The sequence below is a fragment of the Arvicola amphibius genome, chromosome 9 (genome assembly GCF_903992535.2).
Source record: "Arvicola amphibius chromosome 9, mArvAmp1.2, whole genome shotgun sequence".
Taxonomy (NCBI): Eukaryota; Metazoa; Chordata; class Mammalia; order Rodentia; family Cricetidae; genus Arvicola; species Arvicola amphibius.
The window spans coordinates 121,275,725-121,301,217 of record NC_052055.2 but is presented as its reverse complement, the minus strand read 5'-3'; the positions used below and the strand labels follow the sequence as shown (position 1 = coordinate 121,301,217).

At 45.5% G+C, this 25,493-nt stretch overlaps 1 protein-coding gene across 4 annotated transcripts in view; it reads left to right on the top strand.

Moving 5' to 3' along the window:
* Positions 1 to 25,493, top strand: part of Mapk14 (mitogen-activated protein kinase 14) — a 60,785-nt gene that overhangs the window by 22,643 nt on the left and 12,649 nt on the right. For 2 of the 4 annotated variants that reach the window (XM_038343906.1, XM_038343910.1), the window contains exons 2-9: positions 462 to 591; positions 2,535 to 2,593; positions 12,855 to 12,966; positions 13,461 to 13,490; positions 13,762 to 13,809; positions 15,236 to 15,350; positions 15,740 to 15,811; positions 25,236 to 25,315. In XM_038343906.1, coding sequence (XP_038199834.1) covers positions 462 to 591; positions 2,535 to 2,593; positions 12,855 to 12,966; positions 13,461 to 13,490; positions 13,762 to 13,809; positions 15,236 to 15,350; positions 15,740 to 15,811; positions 25,236 to 25,315 — 646 coding nt within the window. Of the gene's footprint in view, positions 1 to 461; positions 592 to 2,534; positions 2,594 to 12,854; positions 12,967 to 13,460; positions 13,491 to 13,761; positions 13,810 to 15,235; positions 15,351 to 15,739; positions 15,812 to 25,235; positions 25,325 to 25,493 lie in introns of those variants that run through there. The other 2 variants (XM_042055710.1, XM_038343907.1) reach the window with 2 other exon arrangements.

Below are 25,493 nucleotides of genomic sequence, written 5' to 3'. Positions count from 1 at the left end.
ATCTCGTAGCAAGGTGACAGAGAAGCCTGGTCACGGGGTACATACAGAGATTATCAGTGTTGTTTCCTTTGGACAGATGGCTGCCTGGCTTCATGAAGTTTATTCTAACACAGCCACACCCATTTTATAGGTTCTTATTCTCTAGCTGCTCTCAGGCAACAACTATAAGCTGAGTGTGAGGAACCTTACCTAGGGTCTGGAGAGTATAAAACCCTACTCTCTGTACCTCTCTGGGAAGTACTAGCTACCACTGATGTAGACATACGGAGACAGAAAAAGCATGGAGAGTAAACCGGAGCTCGTAGGCAGTGGGCAGAGTCATTGTAGTCTTCATCTTAGTCTCTGTTCTTCCTGTGTCCTGCCACACATTTAAGTTGGAAATGGAATTGCCTTGAAAGTATTAGAAGTAGTTTTTGGAGCACTTTTAATGGTGGATTTTTGTTGTTGTTTTTTCTCCTTAGTGCTGCTTTTGATACAAAGACAGGACATCGTGTGGCAGTGAAGAAGCTGTCAAGACCGTTTCAGTCCATCATTCATGCCAAAAGGACCTACAGAGAGCTGCGCCTGCTGAAGCACATGAAACACGAGAATGTAAGTTCTTATGTCCTTGCACAGACCAAGGGCTTTGTGTGCACTGCTGCAGGTGCACACACACCACGCTGGGGCTGTCGGGTTGGGTTGTGCTACTTGAGGATGATGGTGCTACCTCTTCCCAGAGCTGCAGTTTTATTCCAGGATCTTAAGAAGCACTTGATTTTTTTTTTTTATTTTAATTTAAAAAAAATGTATGTATAGTTTCTGTGATTTGTGTTTGCCTGCTTGAGTTTATGTGAGTCATGAGGTAAAGGGCCCTTGGAGGCCAGAAGATGTCAGATTCCCTGGAACTGGATGGAGTCACAGGTGCTTGGGAGCCACTATGTGGGTATTGAGGACCAGGCTTGACTGCTCTTGAAGAATAGCCAGTGCTCTTAACTGCTGAGCCCTCTCCAGCCCTCAGTACCTTTCTTTGTATGTAACTCCTTATTTTGTGGGTATGTGTATTTGCATGTGTGCGTGTGTATGTGATGTCAAAGGACAGCTTGTGGAAGTTGGCCCACAGTGGTCTGTAAATTTACTTTCAGGGATCTGATACCCACTTCTGGCCTCAGCTAGCACTGTTCACATGTGGTTCACAGACATAACATGCAGGCAAAACACCTATATACACAAAATGATAAGAAAATTTTTGAAGAAAGATGGAGTTTTACTTTTTATAAGTTTTGTAATTATGTATATGTGTTTGTGTACATGTGGGAATACACTTGTGTGCAGTGCCATGGAGGACAGAAAAGGGCACCAGATACCCTTCATCTGGAGTCACAGGTGCTTGTGAGACACATGACTCTGATGTTGAGAATGTAACTCCGTCCCCCGGAAGGATGGCCAAGCCCCTCTGCCACCCCAGAAGATGGGTTTTGGTTATGCACACTGCTGCTTAGCTGCACTGTCATTGTATGTCAGGATGGTCAGGGCCCAGTCTTAAAGGCCCCATACTCTGATATTAGTGGGTTTTGTCTTTTAAAGGTTTGTTTGTTTGTTTGTTTGTTTGTTTGAGACAGGGTCAATCTACGTAGCTCTGGCTGGATTGGAACTGCTAAACCACTCCAACTCCATTGCTTTGTTTTTTTTAAAAAGCATGCACATAGTTGAATGTCTCAATTTTCTTGTCTACTGACATGTTTAAAGGGGAGATGGGAAAAGACCAGAAAACTTACACTTAATATAGAAATTGTCTCACCTTTCAGATTATCCTGCAGACATTTGTTAGGCACTTAAGATATAGAAGCAGTTGTGCACAGTGAAGATCCAAGACTGTCCTGGGGAGATAGATGTCTCAGTGGCTATGAGCACTTGGTACTTTTATAGAGGTTACCAGCAACTACATTGGGTGACTCACAGCTGCCTGTAATTCTAGCTCCAGAGGATCCAGTGCCTCCCTCTGGCCTCTGAGGATACACGTCACATGCTCATACACATTTAAAAAACAAAACTTCCAGCAAGTTTGACCTCCAAAGAGAATAGCAACAACCATAACCAGGCTCTTAAAGGCCATTACAATATTCAGTCTTTTATACAAAAACTTCTGATGGTAGCAAATGACAGAGACACAGTCACTGTGAGGGTAATCAGCTGAGTCAGCTGGCCTGTTCTTGACTGAACTTGAACCCTTGTTCTCATACACCTGCTCAAGGGCCGGTCCCTCAGAGGCAGCCTACCAGCTGCATCCTTAGCTGTCTGCAGTTAGGACAGAGCTTGCTTGCTTGTCTGCAAGTACTGCATATCTTAAATTTAAAAACAAATCCTCAACATCCTCAATCCCTAAGAAGAAATGATGTTAACAAGTCTAAAACGGAAATGCAGTGGGGTAAGCAAGTCAGTCCTCCAGCACACCAGTAGAACTGGATTTGGAACCTGTCCTCTTTCCACTGCAGACCTGATGGGCGCTGTGGGAGCCCACTGCTTTCCTACTGATTCATTTTTCTGTGTTCTTGCAGGTCATCGGTCTGTTGGATGTGTTTACGCCTGCAAGGTCCCTGGAGGAATTCAATGATGTGTGAGTGAATCTTTTGCATTTGCAACATCAGCTGGAGGATGAGGATGAGCAAGTAGCCCACAGAACTGCTCAACAGTGCTCAGACTCTAGGAGAGTATTCTGTCCCCCACCTCTCCTGGGCACCTGTGGGGAGCACAGAAAGTAAAGATTATGCATGGTGCACTTTAGCACTTTTACTGTCTCAGGCGCAGTGTGGCCTGTTTAGAGTCAGCAATGAGTCCTTATGAAAATTGCAAAGAGTTGCAAAAGAGGGAGGGTATGGAATTTTGACTATAATTTTTTTTCTTAAAGTGCCTGTCCACATAGATGTTTCCCTCTTTGAGCCCTCACGGATAGGGAGGTGATAATGAGGCTGCTGATCCCTGAAAGTTTTTGTACTGGGGCAGATGGCAGCCCCTGCATGTTGGAAAAGATTTCTTCCAGTCTGGTGCCTCCCGGAAAGCAGAGCCTGGGATCCCATCCCAGCAGCCAGGAGTAGAGAGCCGGGGAAAGGTCTCTAAAACGGAAGGAAGGAAAGGTCGTGCATGGATGTGTTGTAGTGGCCAGTCACCACTGAGAGCACCTGGGCATAGGAAACCGCAGAATGCACTCAGATGGGACCAGTCTGGTGATCGCGCCTAAGGTTCGCTCCACTGCTGATGAATGTCTTCACATGCAGGGTGGCACCCTTGTGAGAGCAAGACAGATTCCAGCAGGTGTCTTCTGCTCCACAACAGTCTCCCCACCATGACAGCTTCCCTAGTACCTGATTAACACTGTATTATTTTCAACTTGATAGACTGTAGAATCTGATGGCTTCTGGGCATGCCTGTGGGGATTATCTTGAGTGAATTAATAGATGTGGGAAGAGCCATCTAAATTGTGGCTGGGACTATTCTCTTGGCAGGGCATCTAGGATGAATAGGATAGAGAAAAACAAGTTGAGCAGTAGCATCTAACTCATTTTGATTGTTGCTGCAGTGTGGCCACCTGTCTGGGGTTTCTGTGGCTGTGCCTCCACTCAGAGGAACTGTGAACTAGAGTACAACCTTCTCCCTTAAATTGCCCTGTCCTGCTTTAGAGACACACTGTGCTATAAGAGAAGAAACATCTTCTAAACATTTTTATGTCTATGGATCTTTTGCCTGTTTGCATGACTGTGCACCATGTGCATTCAGTGCCCACAGAGGAGGGAGGAGGGTGTCAGATCCTCTAGGACTGGAGTTACAGATGGTTGTGAGCCATTGTAGGTGCTGGGAATTGAACTCAGATCCATTTGGAAGAGCAAACCATTTGCTCGTAAGTGCGGAACCATCTCTCCAGCCCGAAGAAGAAACAGCTTAAGCACAGTTACACGTTTGGTCCTGTTGCAATTCTGGCATTCCTAAGTGGAAAGGATGTTTATTGTAAAAGTCAAACAGAATTGTAAGACATTACTATTCTTCCTGAACTTTCTATATTAGTCATCTTTCTTTCTCTGTGACAACATGCCTGAGAACATTATCTTATGTCAAGAGAAAAAAGGTTATTTCACCTCATGGTTTTAAAGGTTCCAGGTCATAGTCAGGCCCATGGCTTTTAGGTGTCTGCTACGGGTGCCAGGTAGCAATGGTAGGGAATGTTGGTATAACAAAAACCATTCATTGTGTGGCTAGAAAGCAAAATGAAGAAAAAGACCAGGATTCCAGTTTTCAAATCCATATTCCTAATGACCTAAGTAAGCCCTGCCGCCCAGAGGTTTCACTGCTCCTAATACCCTTTGACACATGGGGTGCAGATCGGGGGCAGGTCACTCAGCGTCCAGATTGTGGCATTTCATTCCCAATGCTCCCAGTGCAAAACCAACTCTTCTCCAATCTTTTTTTGGGGGGAGGGGCTATTTAATCTTTTCCCCAAAACAAGCAGACAGATACATTTTCACTTGTGTGTTACCTTTATAGAAGGGAAAAAATAGAGGGAGAAGTGAATGACAAAGACGGGTGGAGAGGAGGAGGAGAGGCACTTTGGCCCATGTGCAGGAGCTCGGCCGCATTAACCTGACCCTGCAAATGAAAGTTTAGGACTGGCAGTAACTAAGAATGACATGCTGTTCCCACAGCCCTGTCTCAGTGCCAGAGCAGAGGCTTCCAAGGATGGCCAGAGGCTCCACACAGCTGAGCATAGACTATGGAGCCTGCTGCAAGCTGTGGTTGGAAAAGAGAATGTTGTGGAATCTGAATGGGGAACAAATGCTACTGCTGTGTGTCTGTGATTTACTTTGGAAAATGTCAGTTAGGTCTGAGTTTTACCCTAGGATTTTTATTGAGGATAGACTTTAACAGGGAAAAAAAATGATTTATGGACTAGCAAGTATTGTGTTTTGGTTTAATTGAGCATCCTGGAATGGATAATGGACGTGTTTTCTTACATTGAAGAGGCCTTAATGAAGACTAAGATCTAGTTGAAGGGTTAAATTTTACTGACTATAATTTTATCGCCATAGGGAAGCCCACCAACTATCTAGTGTCTCCCTAGCAAACTAAAGTTACCTTCATTGACTGAGCAAGTCCATGACTGGAGCAGAGCATCTGTCTTCTGTTAACTCCAGCTAGATTCTAACAATTCTTCTTTTATGGGGTTTGTTTTTTTTTCCAAGACAGGGTTTCTCTGTGTAACACTGCTGACTGTCCTGGAACTAGCTCTTGTAGACTCAGACTGGCCTCAAACTCACAGAGATCCACCTGCCTCTGCCTCCCAAGTGCTGGTGTACCACCACCGCCCAGCTTGTTTTTTTTTGTTTTTTTAAGATTTATTTTTTATTATCTTGTGTGTGTCTAAGAGTGGCTGTGTGTATTTGTACCTGGTGTCTGTGTAGTTCACATCTTCTGTCTAGAGCTATGAGTGGTTGTGATCCACGGTGTGCGTCCTAGGAAAGCAGCCAGTGCTCTTGATCCCTGAGCCCTCACTAGTCCCAGCTCTTCTGTGAATTGAGCAGCTCTCAGGTACTGCCTGGTGAACACTTCCCTATGCTGAGTCCCTGCCAGACGATTAACGTGCTCTACCTAGAAACGGGGAACCTGGGCCTATTAGGAAAGTGTTTTGCTGCTGACTTTTATGATGTTGATAGTAGTCAAAAATTAGCGCCTGTCCAGAGCAGTGCTTATTTCTGTATTCTTCAGAGCCAGTGAAGAGCACACCCAAGAGAACAAACTTTTTCAATATGATTGCAGGGTTTGTAGGGCCACACCGATAACAATTCTGTCCGGTGTTACATCTTTGTGTGTGCCAAAGCCTAGAGCCTATGTCTCCTAAAAACATTTGTGTCCACTAAGAAAAATAGGCAATCAGGCAACACCCTGAGGACCAAAGATGAAGGTTGCTGGTTGCACAGCAGGCTCTGATTTTGATATGCATTTCCCGTGCTAATTAGCAAAACCTGTAATTGCCTTTCAGGTGTACAGTTGACTTTTGTCTATCCTCTCCTGTGTTTGTGTATCAAGTATTGCTTTTCATTTCCTCATTCAGATTTTTGCTTCATCACTAAGGCCACATAAACCTGCCAGAAGGTTGCACGTTTTGTTTGTGACCAGCAACCTGTGGGCACTGGGATGACTTGGGAAATGAGCATATCTAATTTTGACTGCTGTATGACTTGGTGGGGTAGGTGGCACATTTTTACAGAGACAAACACGGGAGAGCACGTGAGCACTTCTCTGGGTGTTCTCAGTTATCGCCTGGACTATTTCATTGGTGTGCATTCTGACCTCATACTGCAAATATTTGGAAATGCAGAAAATTTCAGTAGATGATATTGAAATCAAGTCCAGAAAGAGCTGCAGTTTCTCCCAACCATTCTTAACCATAGTGGTTCTTCTGCCCAAGCTGAGTAGGCAGGGGGAATTTTAGGACTCTTCTTGGGAACTGACTTGTCATGGGTTAAGTAGAGATGAGTCTTCCAAGTCATTTCCTCCCTGTTTATAGCTTCTCATTTCTGGTTTCTTCCTTTGTTCTTTTTGTTTCATTCGTTCATTCATTTGAGATAGCTCACTATGTATCTCAGCTAACTTGGAATCCACGGAGATCTGCTCTCTTTCCATTTCTGCTTTGCTCTCTATTAGTTTGTATTTGAGATGGGATCTCATGTATCCCAGGGTAGCTTCAGATTTACTATGCAACCAAGGATGACCTCGATCTCCAGCTTCTCTCCCCTCTTCCCAGTGCTTGGATAACAAGCAGGAACCCAGTCTATGTCATGCTGGGCATAGAACCAGGGCTTCATGCATGCCAAGCAAGCACTCTGCCTCTATCAACTTAGCCACACCCAGTCCCCTGCTTTGTTCATGAAGGACTCAAGAGCTTCTCAGTGGCCCTCATTTTAATGAGAGCTGGTGAGCAGTTGATCACTAGGCTGGCCTTGCCCCTGTGGAAATTGCACTTCCCCAATAAGCTTGAACATTCTGGTTCAGTTAACTAAAACTGAAGGGATCAAGTCAGTGAAGACTTCAGGGTTTGCTTTTATTGATTCTATTTGGTGTTTATATCTACCTCTACCAGACACAGCTCTCATCCGTGAGAAAGACAGCAAGCACACATAGTCTATAATCACTGTGTTGATTATTGATGAAGAAAAACAAAATTTAAATGAGCACATGTTTTGAAGTGTGGTAGATTTGGAGAGCACCCCCCCCCCCAAATGATCTGTCTCTGTACGTGAAGTGACCTCGTGTGACTCACTTTCCACCTCTGTCTCTGTCCTTGTGTTCTTCCTCTAATATGGACAACCAACTATATCCCCAACAAAACCTCTCTGTGGTCACCACCATGCCCGAGCTCTCCACATTTGCTGATTGGCTCTCATTTCCCATCGAATCCCATACTAACCATGGACTTCTGATCAGAAACATGTTCCCTGTGCTCCTAACTGAGCTGTGACCCCAAGTCACTGTGTCCCTTGGTCTGCTGGGTTCTTTGTAAAGTTGTCAGCTTTTATTTCTGCCTGTTTGCTCCCGTGCCTTGTGAGTCTTTTAGAGAGGTTGCTTTCCTTCCCTGAGTTGTTAGTGTTTGCAACAGGCACACGCCTGCAGGTATTACTTATGGAAGAAATAAATGCAAGCACCTATTGGGTATGGAGTGCTAGGGGGTCTCAGGCATTGCTGCCCATCCCAGCTGATATTTCCAGAGAATGCTGTGCAAAATAGTCCCTGAGCTGGTGCTCACTTGGCGTTGGAAAGACTCAGAAAGGAGAGCCAAGCCAGATACCCAGAGAGAACTGGGGGTGAAGTACTGCAGTAGCTCAAGGGCTGTCATGGCAGTGGGGCCAGGGAGATGGCTCAGCAGTAAGAGCCCTGGCTGCTCTTCCAGAGGACTGTGGCTTGTTTTCCAGCACCCACATGGCAGCTCTCAACTCTGTATAACAGCAGTTTCAAGAGATTCCTCTTCTGGCTTCTGAGGGTACCAGGCACACACATGGTGCACATACATACACACAGGCAAAGCACTCATACACAATAAATAAAAATAAATAAATCTTGAAGAAAAAAAACCAGATGTATACTGGGGAGAAGCTGAAGTGAGGGGGGGACTACTAGGTTATTCATGACTTTATAAGCTAAGGAGATTGTCCCAGAAAAGAGATCAAAAGGTCCGGGGCATGGTGTGGGGCTGGGAAGGGGAGTAAAGGCTTTGCTTTTATGTGGTGTGACTTCCATTCAGCTCCGTCTCCAGTTACTCATACCATAGACACTCTGTAATATTCAAGGAGATTTCATTGTAGCAGATGTAGTTTTTCTCCTGAATGTACACTAACAGGGTCAGAACTGGATGGGTATAGCAGCTGAAAACAGAGGCTTTTTTCATATAGTGGTATTCCTCATTAGTAGCTGCTGTCAGCTTCTTTTCTGCTTTGGATTCCTGGAAACACTTCCTTAGTTCATAAACATGGTCCACCAGACGTGATGATGCACACCTTTAAGCCCAGCACTCTGGAGGCAGCGAGAGGCAGATCTCAAGGCCAGTTGGTCTGTCTGCATAGCAAGTTCCAGGCATCCAGGGCTACATAGAGAAACCCTGTCTTGAAAAACCAAAACAAAGACCAGAACCATTGCCCACTGCAGCCACGAGCTAAAACTAAAACATTCAGACGATCTGTGGTGCTAGCCGGGTGTAGTAGCAGCTCAGCTCCAGTCTGGAGGGGTTTTCTCTCTTATCCTGAGGGAGGAACATTTGGGATCTGATTTTCACTTTTAAAAAGAAGTGCTCTGCCCTTTGGTGAGGACTTGCTGTTAGTGTCACCTCCTGGAGCGGGTTTAAGCCCTGTTTAGATATGGAAGGCAAGCTCTGCCTTTTTGTTACTGCTTAGAGTGGAGCCAGTACTGGTGGAGATAGCAGGCTAGAGCAAGAAGCTTTTGTTTTGTTTTAAACCTTCATTGTATTTTGCTTTCAAAAGGCATGGGAGGAGAAATCTTGACAACTGGGTGTCACCCAAGCAGGACTTAGTAAAGGGGGCTCTGAGACAGGGCACAGTCCTGAGTCCCACCTAGTGCTGGTCCACTGCATCTCACTGATTCCTGTCCCTGGAGGACATGTGAGGGCACCACCTTCTCAAGAGAGAAGCAAGATTCGAATCTGGTTGTGAAGTCATCATTTTGGCCTTCAACTTATGATATAATCTCACTTAATCTTTTAAAGATGAAGTATTAAATAGCTTTCCAACTACAGTGCACTGCAGCCTTCCTTATTATAGGAATTTACTGTTTAGTCCAGTGATGGTGTTAGGCGTGTCTTCTCGAATGTCATGAAGTACGCTTGCCAGAATCAGATCCTGCAGAGACATGTGGCTCTCCAGCGGTGCCCCTTTCCGAGTGTCCATCTTGCTTCCATGGTGCTGGGTGGAGCCAGGCTTGACTTTTGAGTGAGTTCATCTGTACTCGTCCTTCCATGTCCTGCTCACTGGTCTGAGAAGCCTGACTGCCATGAACAGAAACCCCAGATAGTGCTTGCTCCTGTCCTCTGTTGTGTGATTGTGCAGTGGTTTGATGGACTCAGCCTCCTAGACATGTCTGTGATAAAATGCATCAGAAGCACTGAGCCCATTCATTCGTCTCCAGATCGTCCCGTACAGTTGTGTGTGGTAGAGAAATGCACTGAGAGTTACACAGGGGCGGGTGGTCTACATTGTGTCTGTGTGTTTGTGGTGTGCAGAAGCATGTGTGCCATGGTGCACATACAGAAGTCAGAGTGCAACTTTGGGGAGTTGGTTCTTCTCCATCCACCATGAGTCCTAGGGGTTGAATTTAGGATTTCATGGTGAGTGCTTTATGCACTGAGTCATCACAGTGCCCTAGTCAGTGTTCTTATATTTACCAGATTGTCTGCCAGTTTGAGACTAAAAATAAGATAGGTTCTTGAAGCAGGTGTTTGAGCTGCATACATCTAATCCCAGCACTCAGGAGGGTGAGGCAGAAGAATGTCCAGTCCAAGGCCAGCCCAGGTAAATAGTGAGACCTTGTCTCAAAAGCTCCAGGACTGGGGGTGTAATTTAGAGAGTGTCTGCCAGCATGCATGAGACACTGTGTTCAATCCTCAGCACTACCAAAAAAATTGAATGGATGGAATCAAGAGGGGATAGTGCTGTGCTCTTGACAGTCTTCACTAAACATTCAGAAACCATTAAAGAAATCATCTAGAGGGCTGGAGAGATGACTCAGTGGTTAAGAGCATTGCCTGCTCTTCCCAAGATCCTGAGTTCAATTCCCAGCAACCACATGGTGGCTCACAACCATCTGTAATGAGGTCTGGTGCCTTCTTCTGGCATTTAGGCACACATGTAGACAGAATATTGCATACATAATAAATAAATAAATAAATAAATCATCCCGAGATAAGGTATCCTTGGTTATTGTGACATCTTAAAATATTAAAATTTTATTAATTTATGTATGCGTGTGTGCATATTGTGTAAATTTTCATGCCACACAGCCTGCATGTGAAGGCCAGAGGACAACTTATAGGAGTCAGTTCTCTCCATGGCCTGGGTCCTGAACATGGCCCTCAAGTCGTCAGCCTTGGCAGCTGCCTTTGATTATAGTCTTTGAGGCCTGGAACATCACTGAAATAAAAACTACCCTGATGAAAACACTTCAGAGAGTCTAATGTACTCTTTTGGTTTTTTGTTTGTTTTTCAAGATAGGGTTTCTCTGTAACTTTGGAACTTGTCCTAAAACTTGCTCTGTAAACCAGGCTGGCCTCGAACTCATGGAAATCTGCCTATCTCTGCCTTCCGAGTACTAGGATTAAAGGCATGTGCCACCACCGCCTGGCTTACTCTTTATATTTTTAAGAATTACTGTATGTATATGTTAGAGGGTATGTATCTGAAGCTGGAGTTACAGGCAGTTGTGAACCACCTGACATGGATTCTGGGAACTGAACTCAGGTACCCTGGAGAGCAGGAAGCATTTTCACTGATCAGCTATCTCTCCAGCCTTCTAATTCACTCTGTAAATTACATGTAGAGCTCGTCTTTTTCCTTAAAGTCACAACTAGGCCAAATCCCTCTGGTCTACTTACGACAGTAGACCACCTGAGCACTGTGCGAGGCAGCTGAGCTTTCTCTCACGGAGGAGACACACCTACCCTTACAAACTCAGCCTTGTGGTTCTGCTCTGCTCTTTGGTGGGGTGAAGACGTTGGGTCTAGAGTCTCTGTGGCAAACCTGCTGGGCTTGAATGCAGTCACTCCCATATAAAGGCAGGGTTACTACTCAGCACCACACCTGTGGGAAGCTCTGGACCGCCCTGTTCCTGCTTCCTTTAGGGTAGTGCCAGTAAACAGCCTTTTGCTAGTCATTCCTGGAAAAAAGAAAATTACACTTTGAAAATCTAAGGGCACACCTGTTTTAAAACCTACAACATAGGGCTGGAAAGATGGCTCAGCAGTTAAGTTGGGTCTTCCAGAGGACCCAGGTTCAATCCCAGCACCCATGACAGCTCACAACTGTCTGTAACTCAGGTTCCAGTGGATCCTATTCCCTCACAGGGACATGCAGGTCAAACACCAATGCACATAAAAATAAATCAACCTACAACATCGATTTACAATGAGGTAAAAGTACAATGATGAGATTGCAAGTATGTGATCCTTATGGGCATGCAATTAGTTATACTGTATATTTCTCCTGCTAAAATAAGAAAGCTGATGGGACTGGAGTGTGAATTAGAGGACTGCCTAGCATTCTTGAAGCCCTGGGTGTGATCTCCAGCACTGTTCTATTGCTGTGAACAGATGCCACAAACAAGGCAGCTTACAGAGGCAAACATTTAATTGGGGGCTTATCGTTTTAGAGAGTTTTTAGAAGGGCCATTAATTATGGCGAGGGGGGCACTGGTGAGGGCTTTTGAAACCCCAAGAGTTCACCTCCAGTGAAACCTCCAACAAGGACACGCCTCTCTCAGGGTTAATTTTACAGTGATGAAGCACCATGTCCAAAAGCAACTGATGGTGGTGGGTGCTAATTCACCAGAAGTCATGAAGGCCGGAACTCATACAGGAGCCTGGAGGCAGAGCTGATGCAGAAGCCATGGTGGGCTGCTTACTGGCTTGATCCTCATGGCTTGCTCAGCCTGCTTTCTTTCAGAACCACCCACAATGGACTTGTCTCCCTCCCCCCATCAATCTCTTAATCATCTTCATCTTCGATGTTTTTTTTTTGTTTTGTTTTGTTTTGTTTTTTTGTTTTGTTTTTCAAGACAGGGTTTCCCTGTAGTTTCTAGAGCCTGTCCTGGAACTAGCTCTTGTAGACCAGGCTGGCCTCGAACTCACAGAGATCCACCTGCCTCTGCCTCCCGAGTGCTGGGATTAAAGGCGTGCACCACCACCACCCGGCCTTCGATGTTTTCTATGTATGTATGTATGTATGTATGTATGTATGTATGTATGTATGTATTATTTATTTATGTATACAACATTCTGTCTGTGTGTATGCCTGCAGGCCAGAAGAGGGCACCAGACCCCATTATAGATGGTTGTGAGCTACCATGTGGTTGCTGGGAATTGAACTCAGGACCTTTGGAAGAACAGGCAATGCTCTTAACCTCTGAGCCATCTCTCCAGCCCCCGATGTTTTCTTTTTACCTCAGTTTTTTCTTTACAGAATGTGGAAAAGCATTCAGCAAGCAGGAATGGGTATAAATGTGGTGAGATTAGATTGCCAACTTGCAGGTGGCAAAGTTGAGGTTTTGGCTGTCATTGTGGTGCTTCTGGGTGGTCTTCCCTGGATTGTCTGTAATTGCTCTTCTGTTTCTAGGTACCTGGTGACACATCTCATGGGCGCAGACCTAAACAACATTGTGAAGTGTCAGAAGCTTACTGATGACCATGTTCAGTTCCTCATCTACCAGATCCTCCGAGGGTTGAAGGTACAGCCAGTAACGGTGTCGTGTGGGAAAATGAATTCTCCCCTTTTCCTGTCTAGTGAGGACCTACAACAGTCGGGTTTTCTTATGAGAGACTTAGAAGAGTTACAGAATCAGCCAACCCTGCTGGTCATATATTTCCCAGGCCACAGATTTCTATGAAACAAGTCTAAGTGTTGTGTCATCCGTTCCTTTGATCCTTCAGTCTAAACATCCAAGAGTGGTGCTGTTGGCCATATTGAAAAGTTAGTATCAATATGATACAAGCTGGTGTCTTGTGTGATCCGTGTGATATTGTGGCTTTAAAGCATCCCCAGGCCTTGACTGGCCTCTCTGTTCGCTCTCAGGACTGGAGAGGTAGAGGAAGGAGGACCACTGTGGGCAATAGATGAGTGCCAGACCATCCAGGGTTGGTCTTGGAGGGGAGGGTGCTCCGGCTGAGGAGACTGCAGACGTGCAGGGTGTGACGTGGAAACTGACGCTCTTCTCTTTTGCAGTACATACATTCAGCTGACATAATTCACAGGGTACGTATTGCGCCTTTGACAATGTGGGCGGGGCTGGAAGAGTGACTCTAGCTGAGGGCTCTGTCAAAATAGTGATTGACTTCAACCTTGCTCTTAGTGTAGGCTGGTAGAGGAGCACTTGCCTGTGTACCTGCTGAAGGCTAATTTTGCTCGGACACTGACTGTAGCTTGGAAGTCTGCTTGTCTTCCATGTGTCTGCATCCTTTGTACCAGGAAGTGGGAGGACTCATTGTGCATCAAGTTGATACTGTTCTCTCCGCTTGCTTCTTAGGACCTGAAACCTAGTAACCTAGCTGTGAATGAGGACTGTGAGCTGAAGGTAAGGAAGAAAGCATGGAATATCAGACTGGAACTTTGAACTGTAGGCTAAGCAAGCTGTTTAAATGACCTCGGAAGTAGATCTCAGTAACAAATCTTTAATCCCAGCACTCAGGAAGCAGAGGTAGGCAGACCTTTGAGTTCAGGCCAAGCCTGGTCTACAGAGCAAGTTCCAGGACAGCCAGGGCCACATAAAGAAGCCCTGTCTCAGGGGTGTGGGGGAGAAGAAAAAAGAAAATAAAATAAAATTAGAAATATAGCATGTTGGGCTAGAGAGATGGCTCCAAGGCTGAGTATTGGCTGCTCTTCCAGGGGTCCTGAGTTCAGTTTCCAGAAACCACATGGTGGCTCACAGCCATCTGTAATGAGATTTGGTTCCCTCTTCTGGCCTGCAGGCATACACACAGACAGAACACTGTATAGGTAATAAGTGAATCTTAAAAAAAAAAAAAAAAAAAAAAGAAAGAAAGAAGAAAGAAATATAACATGCCAATTGTATAATAAAGGGGTATTATAATCTGTCTGTCATGTTAAGGAATGTTAAGCATTCCTGAACACTCACTATTAGTTTTCTGAAAAGAAAATGGCAGAAACTCAATGATTCAAATAAGATAAAAGTGAATTAACCATCTGTAAAAAGTAAGTAGTACTACATATTTTTAATGAATTTTTGAAAAAGGTAACATACGGAGAGCTAGAAGGATGGCTCGCTTCCCAGCACCCACTGAATCTGGAGGATCTGATGCCCACTTTTTGTCTCTGTGGGCACTGCATGCTCTTGGGACACAGGCATACATGGCAATCAAAATACCCATACACATAAAATTGGAAAATTAAAAAAATACAGTAAAATACACCCATTTTAACTTTACTTTTTTTAGGGTTCTAATGTCCATATAACTACTACCATTATAACATAGTAATCTCCATAACTTCAAAAAGTTCTGAGTATCTCCTCCTAGTGACCCTCGCCCCTTCCCCTTCCCCCTGTTCCAGGTAGCCACTGACAGGATTTCTGACTGTGAAGTATTCTTTTGTAATGGAATCCTACAGAACCGTGCCCATGACTGTGCTGCGGTATTAGGTTCTTCATCTGGACGCTGGGCATCAGTGTTCTCATTCTGTTGCTCAGTAGCCGCCCGTCTCAGAAGCGCACCCAAGCCTCTGTTCTGGTTTGAGATAAAGCCATTGTGAACGTCCCTGTGCAGACCTCTGTGTGGGCATATGGCTTTGTTCTTGAGTAAACCCCTAGCGGGGGATAGTGTGCTTTGCTGGCATCTTTCTTTTTAAAAAGTTCTTGGAGTATGTTTGCCGTGTATCTTGAGTTAGGACAGCAAAGCCCATGGAATGAGAGAAAAACCATTTTCTTTGTCATAAGGTAGCAGAACTTGCCTGCTCCCATGCCTGATCTCTGCTCTTGCCCTTAGATTCTGGATTTTGGACTGGCTCGGCATACTGATGATGAAATGACAGGCTACGTGGCTACCAGGTGGTACAGGGCTCCTGAGATCATGCTGAACTGGATGCACTACAACCAGACAGGTGCTGCTCCAATCACCTGCCCAGACCTGACCCAGATGGGGGAGCGATGCTGCTAACGTGATTTGCAGATGACTCAGGGCTGGGTCTTTACCAGCGGAGAGTGGGTTGACACCTCAGTATTCCCGGGAGGTCCACCATTCACCAGTGAGAAAAGTGCCCTTCTGTGAGATGTTTGTTTATCTTAGTTATATGCTAACTTACATGACCTGTGGAGCCCTTTATTGGGTGACAGTTTTAATAAGCTTATTTATTTCTACAAAAAAAATGGTTGTTGAATGTCAGGTGTCTTTAAGTGTTGATTTGAATCTTTCACTCCCAGTTTGAGTCCAATCTGTGGCCATGACCATGAATGAATAGAAACCATGTTTGTGTTCTCATTGCTATTCCAGTGGATATTTGGTCCGTGGGCTGCATCATGGCTGAGCTGTTGACCGGAAGAACGCTGTTTCCTGGTACAGACCGTATCCTTTAACATGTTTTTGCCCTGCTTCTCATCTGTGTTCGGCTGTTGTAGATGTGTGTTTCCCTTACTCGGTTGTGAGGAAGGCTCAGGTGCTGCTTTGGAGGTCCGTCCTCTTGTTGAATAGCTCACCTTGCCAAGCAAACAAGCTTAAAACTTAGCTGTCGTCTTTTTGCAGCCCGTCCTTATTAATGAGTTCAGTCTTCTGCAAACCCTTAGCAAGCGTGCCCAGCACCTGGAGCTCAGAGGGATCATGTTCTCACATTTGCTTACACTAAAAAGGCTGTGGCCCTGTTCTGACATGCCTGCTGACTCTTGTCCTTTTTGTTGCTGAACAACAAACAGTAGAAGCAAGAGGAGAGAGTCCCCTGTTGTGATTTTGTTTTCCACACATTGTTTCTGGTTAGAGCCAGCCCCACTTGAGTCTCATACTCCACACCATCTGGGTTCTGGGCACCAGTCACCCTTTCTATCTGCTGGGCATGTGTTCCGTGACCTAGTAATAATATTGCCAAATGTGGTTTGAGACCTCTCTCCAACTCTGGGGAGAATATTTAGATAAGAATGTTAAAACACAAGCTTAAAATTAGTCCTCAGGAAGGGTTTCTGCACAGCCTGTCATAGCCTAGAAGTGATTTTGGTTGGGCTCTTAGAAAAGACACAGCAACCCGTGCTTCATCTAGCTGCAGGGCTAGCTGACCTGCCACACCTGAGTCTGTGAGCTCACGTGCCCGCGGCTGGAGCTGCTCTTCTCCAGGGATTGTCCAGGCCGTTTCTTCTGGACAATGTCTTTTTTTTTAAAGATTTATTTACTTATTATATATTCAACATGTATGCTCGCACACCAGAGGAGGGTGCCAGATCTCATTACAGATGGTTATGAGCCACCATGTGGTTGCTGGGAATTGAACTCAGGACCTCTGGAAGAGCAGCCAGTGCTCTTAACCACTGAGCCATCTCTCCAGCCCTGGACCATGTCTTTGTGAAGCGGAACCTCTGCTCCTCTGGGTGCTACTGGACCAGAGTCCAGCCTCCCCGTGCTCAGCTCGCCCTGTTGCTCAGCTCACCCTGTCACTCTCTGGGACATCAGCACCTAGAACATCTCCCTTCCCGTGAGATTTTGGTTTACATGTGTTACGGTCCAGGCAGAGAGGACCCTTCTGCTGTCTTCTGAGCCTGCCCTGACGCTGCCCTCTGGTCTCTTTCTTCCTGTGTCTCTCCAGCTCCGCTTTGGCTAGTCCTAGACATACATACCTTCATAGGCAGACAGACAGCAACATCTGTAGGGACCTCTCAGTTCCTCACTTTTGTAGTCCAGGTATTCATGGGTTAGGGGTCCAGACCCTGGAATTTAGATTTAAGCCCTTTTACTTCGAATTATGTGACTTTGAGCAAGTTTCCCAAGCTTGGTGTTCCTCAGTTTCCTTAACCATAACATGACATTAGTGTACAGTCCAAAAGGTGATTGTGAGCCACCAGGGAGTGCTAGCAGCATCTTCACTATGGCTGTGTCAGCCACTTGCCATGGCCACAGATACCTGAGAGAGGATTTAAAGAAAGGAAGATTTATTTTGGCTCATGGACTCAGAAGTCTCAGTCCATGGTGAGGCTGAGCATTGTGGTAGCGGGAGCACGTAGCAGAGGAGTCTGCTCACTTCATGGTGGCCAAGAACCAGGAAACAGAAGATGGGAGAAGAAAGAAGCCAGGGACAAAATAGGACAGATTCCCAATGACCTAATTCCTCCATCAGGCCCCACCTCCTAGTGTTTCCGGCACCAAAATAGCACCGCCAGCCAGGGACCAGACCTTCAGCAGGAGGCACTTAACATCCTATCCCTAGCCTCTGAAGGCCACATTCATCTTATAGAGCAAAATGCATTCAGACCACATCCAAGAGTCCAAGTCCTCTTGAGTCTCAGAAGTGCAAGGCAAACTTTGAGCTGTTAGCCCGTTAAAAACAGATTATATACTTCCAGTATTCAGTGGCATAAACAGTCTCATCCAAAGGTAAGGAAGGACCAGACCAAAGCGGCATGAAACACAGCATTAAAATTCCATAGTTCAGGTCCGTCATTAGAGAGCCAGGGTGGTGTGAGCTGAGTTCCAAAGGGCTTGAGCAGCCCAGCTCCTGTGACGTTGCTGGGTGTATCCATATGGTCTCTCTCTTGGCTCACTGCCTGTAGCTGTCACGGTCCACATTCTGGGTACTTGTGTTTCCTGGACCTCTTGCATCATCAGCTTTACTCTCGCAGCTTCATGAGTCATGCTCTCAGGCCACTCACAGGAAATCCAGCCCCAGCGTACATAGCCAAGTTTCCCAGACTTCCCTTCTGGTGGATACTTCAGCCACCCTGTACTTGGATTCTGCATGTCTCAAAAACCAGTATCATGTCAGTGACACCAAGGTTCATTGCCAGCTTGGTCAGTAGCTCGCTTTTCTTTCTTTCTGAAGCATGACTGCAGTGACCTGTGAGTAGCTCAGCACTGAATGATTCCTGGGAAGACACTTCCTAAGTGGCCCTTAGTGGGCAGGGATTCTGGAGGTACTCTTTTTTAGGGATGTTTTGGATGAGTTTACACTTTGTAGCCTGAACCTACAGTGGTTAGGGGTGTCTCCAACTTCCAAGGGTCTCTGGTGATTTTTCTGTCTTCTCTGCATGGAATTTTGTTTGAGCCGGTCTTAGTTTGTGCTGACCTAGAACTCACTGTGTATCTCCAGCAGCCTCAACCTCACAGTGCTCCTTTTGCCTCAGTCTCCTAAGTACCAGCTGCCTGTGCCTGATGCTCAGGGCTGCTCAAGCCCTTTGGAGCTCAGCTGCCACCACCCTGAGCCTCCAGTGATAGACCTGGAACTGTAGTTTTCTTGCTGTACTGGTTTTGGAACCTAGGGCTCTGTGTGCCTGACAAGCACTTTACCAGCTGAGTCCCATCTCTTGGCAGCTCTGCCAGGCTGGTGTCTTGAGTAAAATAGGAGTTAACCCACTTGGATTTAGTTTAACGGGGTGAACTAAGTAGGCTTAGCAGACCTCTTCCATTTTTCTTAAGGTCTTGATGAGTCAGGTTCTCCTCACTGCCTTGTTCTGATTTCTAGAGTTCTTTCCAAGACCTCTGGAGATCATGCTGACTCCACAGCAGCTGGCCTGGAAGGCCTGAGGTTTATGAGAGGCTCATTGATGAGACAGTGTGCAGGCTGCCTCTCTGCTGGGTTCAGTCTCCTCTATGGGTTTCTGTCTGCCTCTCTCAGTCACTGTGCTGTTAGGATGTGTTATATGGGTGTTATCACAAGCCTGTGATGTATGTCACTTGATGACTGGATTTTTGTGGGAAAGTATATATAGTATAAAAGTCACTAATTTACTCCCATTGTGATAAAATTTCCATTAACAAAATTAACCTCAACAATTTTAAACTTTATAACTTAACAGCACTAATTAAATTCATGATGTTGGACAGTCCTTGCCTCTAACTACTATGCTTGTGACTCTAGAAGACCCTTCCATCTGGCTTAATAAGAGTGTTCATAGTAGTTGTGTAAAGAGTAAGCCCTTCTCTAGAAGCCTACCTGACTGTGTATCAAGTGAGTTCAGCCAACAGGACTTAAGAGCAAAAGAGGGAGACTAGACGGTCTTGTCAAGTGGAATCCTAACGTTTTCCAGATGCCACCAATTTTGAAATCTGTGAGTGTTAGGTATTGGAGTCACTGATGCCAGTACTTCATTCAGCCTAAGAGCAGGGAATTGTGTAGCCTTTTCCTTATGTGTATCCAGTATCTACCAGTGATTACAGCCTTGGATTGTGTCTTACGGTTTTATTGCTGTGAAGAGGCACCATGACCACAACTGCTCTTATAAGGAAAACATTTAATTGAGGCTCACTTAGCATTTCAGAGGTTTAGTCCATTATCATCATGGTGGGACATAGCAGTATGCAGGCAGAGATGGTGCTGGAGCTGAGGCCTGCATCTTGATCCAGAGGCAGCAGGTTGTGAATTGTGTGCCATATTTGGCCTAGCTTGAGCATAGGAGACCTCAAAGCCCAGTCCACAATAGTATGCTTCCTTCAACAAGGCCACACTTATTCCAATAATGCCACACCTCCTAACAGTGCCACTTCCAATGGGGGCCATTTTCTTTCAAACAACCAACAGCTCGTTATTTTTCTTTCCTATATAATCAGATAAATTTCCTTTGTGCATAAAAGCCCCGCCCCCCATTATTATGGCCATGTTACTCTTAAGATGTAAACTGTGCTCTTGAGAGATGGCTCAGTAGCTAGGAGCATTGACTGCTTTTTCAAAGGACCCATGCTCAAATCCCAGCATGATGGTTCACAATTGTCTATAACTCCAATCTCAGGGGTCCAGTGTCTTTTGGTCTCTGTGGGCACCAGGCATGCACATGGTGCCCATATGCACACAGGCAAATGCTCGTACACATGAAAATAAAGATTAAGAAAAAGATGTGAATGAGAGGTGCTGGTGCTGCTGGGTCATTCACACCCCACTGTTGCTGCTCTGACCTGTGTAGTGTCCTCCATGTATTAGACCAGTCTCAGTGCAGTGTCGGTCCTTTCTTCTTCCCCAAGCATGTTAAGGGACGTTGCAGACATACAGGACAACAGTCCTATGAACCCCGTGTCTGCTCCACCCAGATGATGGAATATGGGTAGTTAAGCAAACCCACTAGAGTATCATATCTGTCCATTGCTTTCCATTATTGAGTTCCTTTATTTTCTCATTTTTTTGTTTTTTTCTTTTCTTAAACTCAGGGAGGGACTTATAAATGCTAGGCAGATATTGTACCACTGAGCTGCATCTCCACAGTTATTCCTCAAACATTGAAGGCAAGTATCTTATTTAGGGCTGGAGAGATGGCTCTGTGGTTAAGAGCCTCCACACCAGCCACTCGTGAAGAGGGAGAGAATTAGTTTCCCGCACCCGTGTCAGGCATCTTACACCTGCCTATAACTACAGATCTTTTGACCTGTCTGCACACAGACACAATACTTGAATTTAAAAAAAAAGTGTCTGATGGCAGGCATGGTAGTCATATACCTTTAAGCCCAGCATTTGGGAGGTAGAGGCAGGCAGATCTGAGTTTGAAGTCAGCCTGCTCTAACATGGTATATTCCAAGCCAGCCAGTGCTCATGGTGGAACCCTGTCTCAACAAAGAAAAAAGAAAAAAACAAGTGTATGTTGAAGAAGAAAAGTATTTTATGAGATTTGTTGTGGGAACTCCTTCAGCCAATATCCTTTAAGGTATCGGCCCACTTTGGGCATGGTCTCATGTACTATAAGTGCAGACTAAAAGTGCATGCAGCCCTTTTTTTGCTGGTTCAGTTCCAGTTCCCAGTGCAGAGAGGACTGTGGATGTCTACCCTTACTGTGAGTTTGTCCCCAAATAAATAATCCTTTGTTATGCTCCATTCCAGGCTACTGTGGAGCTCTTGGTCACATCTGCAGAGTTTATTATCTGCTCTTTGTCCTTGAAAATGTATTTTCCTAGAAAAGAGTATATGTCTCATGTTTGACCAAAAACCTTAGGAAATATTTGTGTGTGTGCTAGTGAAATTTGACTATGTCCATAGTCCAAAAGAGAAGGGAGCAGGTTGGGTTCCGTTGAAGTCTATCCTGTCCTGTCCTGTCATTAGAAGAACTGACTTCCCTCCCGGAGACTTGTTGAACTAGGCATGAGGACCCAGCACCTGTGATCCCAGCACCTGTGATCCCAGCACCTGGGAGGCTGAGACAAGGGGATTTCTGTGAGTTTGAGCTCAGCCTGAGTTACATTAATTTTCAAATTATTATTCTTTCCCCTTACCTGGATATTCTGCCTTTGGCTTCTGTTACAGAGAATTGATCTCAAAAGTAACCTTGGGCCTAAATTGTCTATTTCTTCATGCTTCTATAGACTCAGGAAATTTATGAGTTAAATTTTGGTATTGTCACCCTAATTGGAATATATTTGAAACTGACAGTAAACATAGCTTTTGTGCAGGGGAAGAAGGGCTGCACAGTTGCGAGGGTGGCCCACTGTGGGAATGGTTGACTGCAGTGAGTGTCACTGTGCTCTGAGGTGTAAGCCGGTTGGTAGCTTTGCCGTAGGTAGTAGTGTTAGGATTGGTGGTGGTGGTGTTTGCATGCTTTGCCTACAGCTTTCAGCTGCTAAGGCGGTTTCTTTTATAGTGTGTTTACTGCCTTCCAGCTCCCAGACTGTGCTGCAGCCGCTTCATCCACAGCCCCTCCCTTCACACTGGGCGCTGTGCTCATAGGCTGCACTTCAGACTCTGAAAGCAACAAGCTTCTTACTACTTTTTTTTCTTTTTGTATAAACTGCATAGAATGTGTTGTGGGCAGTGAGTCAAGTTGAAAAGCATATTATAGCTGGGCAGTGGTGACACATGCTGGCACATCCCAGCACTCAAGAAGCAGAGGCAGGCAGATCTAGGCTAGCCTGGTCTACAGTATGAGTTCCAGGATAGACAGGGTTACACAGAGAAACCCTGTCTCGAAAAACCAACAATAAAAGAAAGAAAAGAGGGGCTGGAGAGATGGCTCAGAGGTTAAGAGCACTGCCTGCTCTTCCAAAGGTCCTGAGTTCAGTTCCCAGCAACCACATGGTGGCTCACAACCATCTGTAGTGAGGTCTGGTGCCCTCTTCTGCCTTCAGGCATACACACAACACAGACAGAATATTGTATACATAATAAATAAATAGATATTTTTTAAAAAAAAAGAAAGAAAAGAAAAGCATATTACAAGTCTCCGGATCAGCCAGCATTTGTCAGGCTGGCTGCCCCAGGCAAGGTACTGGGGAGATAGATGATGCCACCCTGCCCTAAACCAGAGTGGTCAGGCTGGGCTGACAAGGAGAGATGGCAATGACTTGAACGGAAATCTTCCTCTGGTGGAAAAACAAGGTGGAATGTTTAATAGAGGTATAGATAAATTACTGGGGAGAAAAGCCAAGCATAAATTAGGACTCCAGATAACTGCTATGTACATTCCGGTAACCCCAGTCCTGGAGTGGAGGGAGGAGACTCTGTTTAGGTCACCTCGGCTACATAGTGAGCTTGAGGCCAGTCTCAAATAAGCATTTCCAGAAAGACTTCTTGTTTGAACAAGACATAGAAGGCTTCATGGCGGGGAGTAACGTCTGTCCTTTATAACAAGCATAAAGAGGCTTAGAAGTGCCTGGAATATTGGCTGTGAGTTGAAGCCTTGATCCCATTCCAGAATAGTAGTTTGAGACAGGCAGAAAAAGTATAGTGACATTTCACAGAGGGGCATGAGTGTGACCTGCTGAGTCAGTTACAGCTTTCATTCACCCTGAGAGTGCTCACACCTGCAGACAGAGAGAAGGTGTGGAACACTTGCCTGCTGCTGAGTGAGCTCCCTAGTCAGAAAGGTTGCTGCTCCTCAGAGCAGCTAAGATACAAGCCAGACTGCAGACCCATACTCCTCAGCCACTTCGCAGAGTTCTGAGGCCTACACTGCAAAACCAGCTGCCAGGGGCTAAAGGATCTATTTCCTCCTGTTGCACGTGTCATCCTGCAGCAGCTGCTCAGATCGCATGCTCCTGGGAGGTGGAGGTGTGAGTGGAGCTGGATTTATGGAAACCGGGTGGCTGTGTTTTCAAGGAAGATGCTTCTGTCTACCCCGAGTGACCAGTGCACATCTCACCCCCCTCTGTCCCCAGCTGGAGACTCCTGCCTTAAGCTTCACTTAGAGCTTATGTTTATATTTGCAGTGGCAGGGTTGTTTTGTTTGGTTTTGGTTTTTTAAACCATTCTCTACCTTGAGAAATATCTTATGTGGGTGGCCCTGCTTCTGGTTTGCCTTCAGTTTTCTGTAGGATGCAGTTTCTGGGTCTTAAAGGACCAGCTCAGTGCCTGTTGTAGGCTTGTGAACTGTGAACCAGTGTGCAGACAGCAAATTCACGGCCTTGTTGCACGCCAGGAAAGCTTCATGTGTGAAACAAGCAGCAGGCCACGTCTTCCTGTCACCTTTCTAAAATCTTCTTTTTAAGCAGATTTTTTTAAGGCAAGATGCCATCTTATTGCATAAGCAGTTCCAATAACTAGGCAGCTGTGCTGTGGTTTGCAGAGCTGTTCTTATTATTAAGTTATACTGTCTTGCCTCTGTGAAAACCAAATCAGGAATATTTTCATCTACTGTATCTGCACTTTAAGTGATGCTTGTACCTTTTATGTACTAGATAATAATCTAGAAATTAGGTATAGAATGTGGGTGATGGCATACATCTGTCATCCCAACACACTTGGGGGAATGAAGCAGAAGGATCCTGAGTTCAAAGCCAGCCTGGGCTGCATAACCTGCAAAATGAACAAGAGCTGCTTCCCACCTGAGAACTGGGGATAGATATCTTACTTACCTGGCCTTGCCTGCCTGTGCACTTGCTAAAGGGACAAGGCACAAGCACACAGACAGTTCCCAGACAGTGCTCAGAGAGTAAGGGGTGTCAGGAGGTTGGGAGGGGGCGTTTAGACTGGCATGTGGAGAAAGGATACAGTCCTGCAGATCCTGGTCATTGGCATAGATCTGAATAAGCTATTTAGATGCTCACAGAAAATACTAAAGGCCATTTTAAGGTGTTTTTCCTCTAACTAAAGGCAGTGAACAAGTGGAGTGTTTGATCTTCTGGTGGATACATGTACATTTGTTCTGAGTAGATAGCAAGGTGCTGGATGCCAGAATGAATATGGGCCCTTTGTCTTTTTGCTTAAAACATTACTTGTGACATTGGCTAAACCTTTGTATTCCTTCACATTCATAAGGCTGAAGCCCAGTGTATATTGGGCCACTCTGACAGAAACCATAGTGTGTTCCCTCTGCCTCGTGGGGGAGGGGAGGTGTTCAGAGGCACTCTCCAGAGGGCAGCTTTGGGGTCAGAGCAGGCCTCCCAGCTGTCTGTCAGATTGCAAACTCACTAGGTCAAGCCTTAGGGGAATAGTCAGAAATAGACCACATAGCTGTGTGCTCTGCTGCTGTTCTCTCTGCAGCCCTCTGCTTGCTAGCACTCCCTGCTTAGCTGGCTCCTGGTACCTTGGTAGAAATGAGATGGAGGTGTAGGCTGGACCATGGGCTGCGTAGCACGGCTTGTTTTCCTCTGCTGTCTAAAGCCCAACCCCAGTGGCTTTACTTCTGCTGTGTGATACTGACAGATGTGTGTGTGTGTGATGGCACTTTGAATACTTTGAATCTTTGTACAGGAGGAGCGTATCCTGGAAGTGCAGCCTGCAGAAGCCTTCCACTTAGGCTCTTTCACCATGTTGATCTTGTTTGGGGGTTTTAATTTTCATTGTTGGGATGTTTTGTTTGTTTGTTCTGTTTTATTTTGTTCATTGTTTTTGTTTTTCCACTTTTATTTTGTCCCGACATTTTCCTTTATAGTCCACCATTAGATATTGATCAGTTGAAACTCATTTTAAGACTCGTTGGAACCCCAGGGGCTGAGCTTCTGAAGAAAATCTCCTCAGAGTCTGTGAGTTGATGCCTTGATTGTAATTACTGCCCTTTTGGGGAGCCACTTGCCTTCCATCATTCTGCACTTTGACCTTTGAATGTTTGTGAGTGTGTGTGCTCTGTACATGTATATGCACACATGTGAGCCTGCATGAGCCTGCTTGCATGCATGAGTGTGTTTTATTCTATCTTTATCT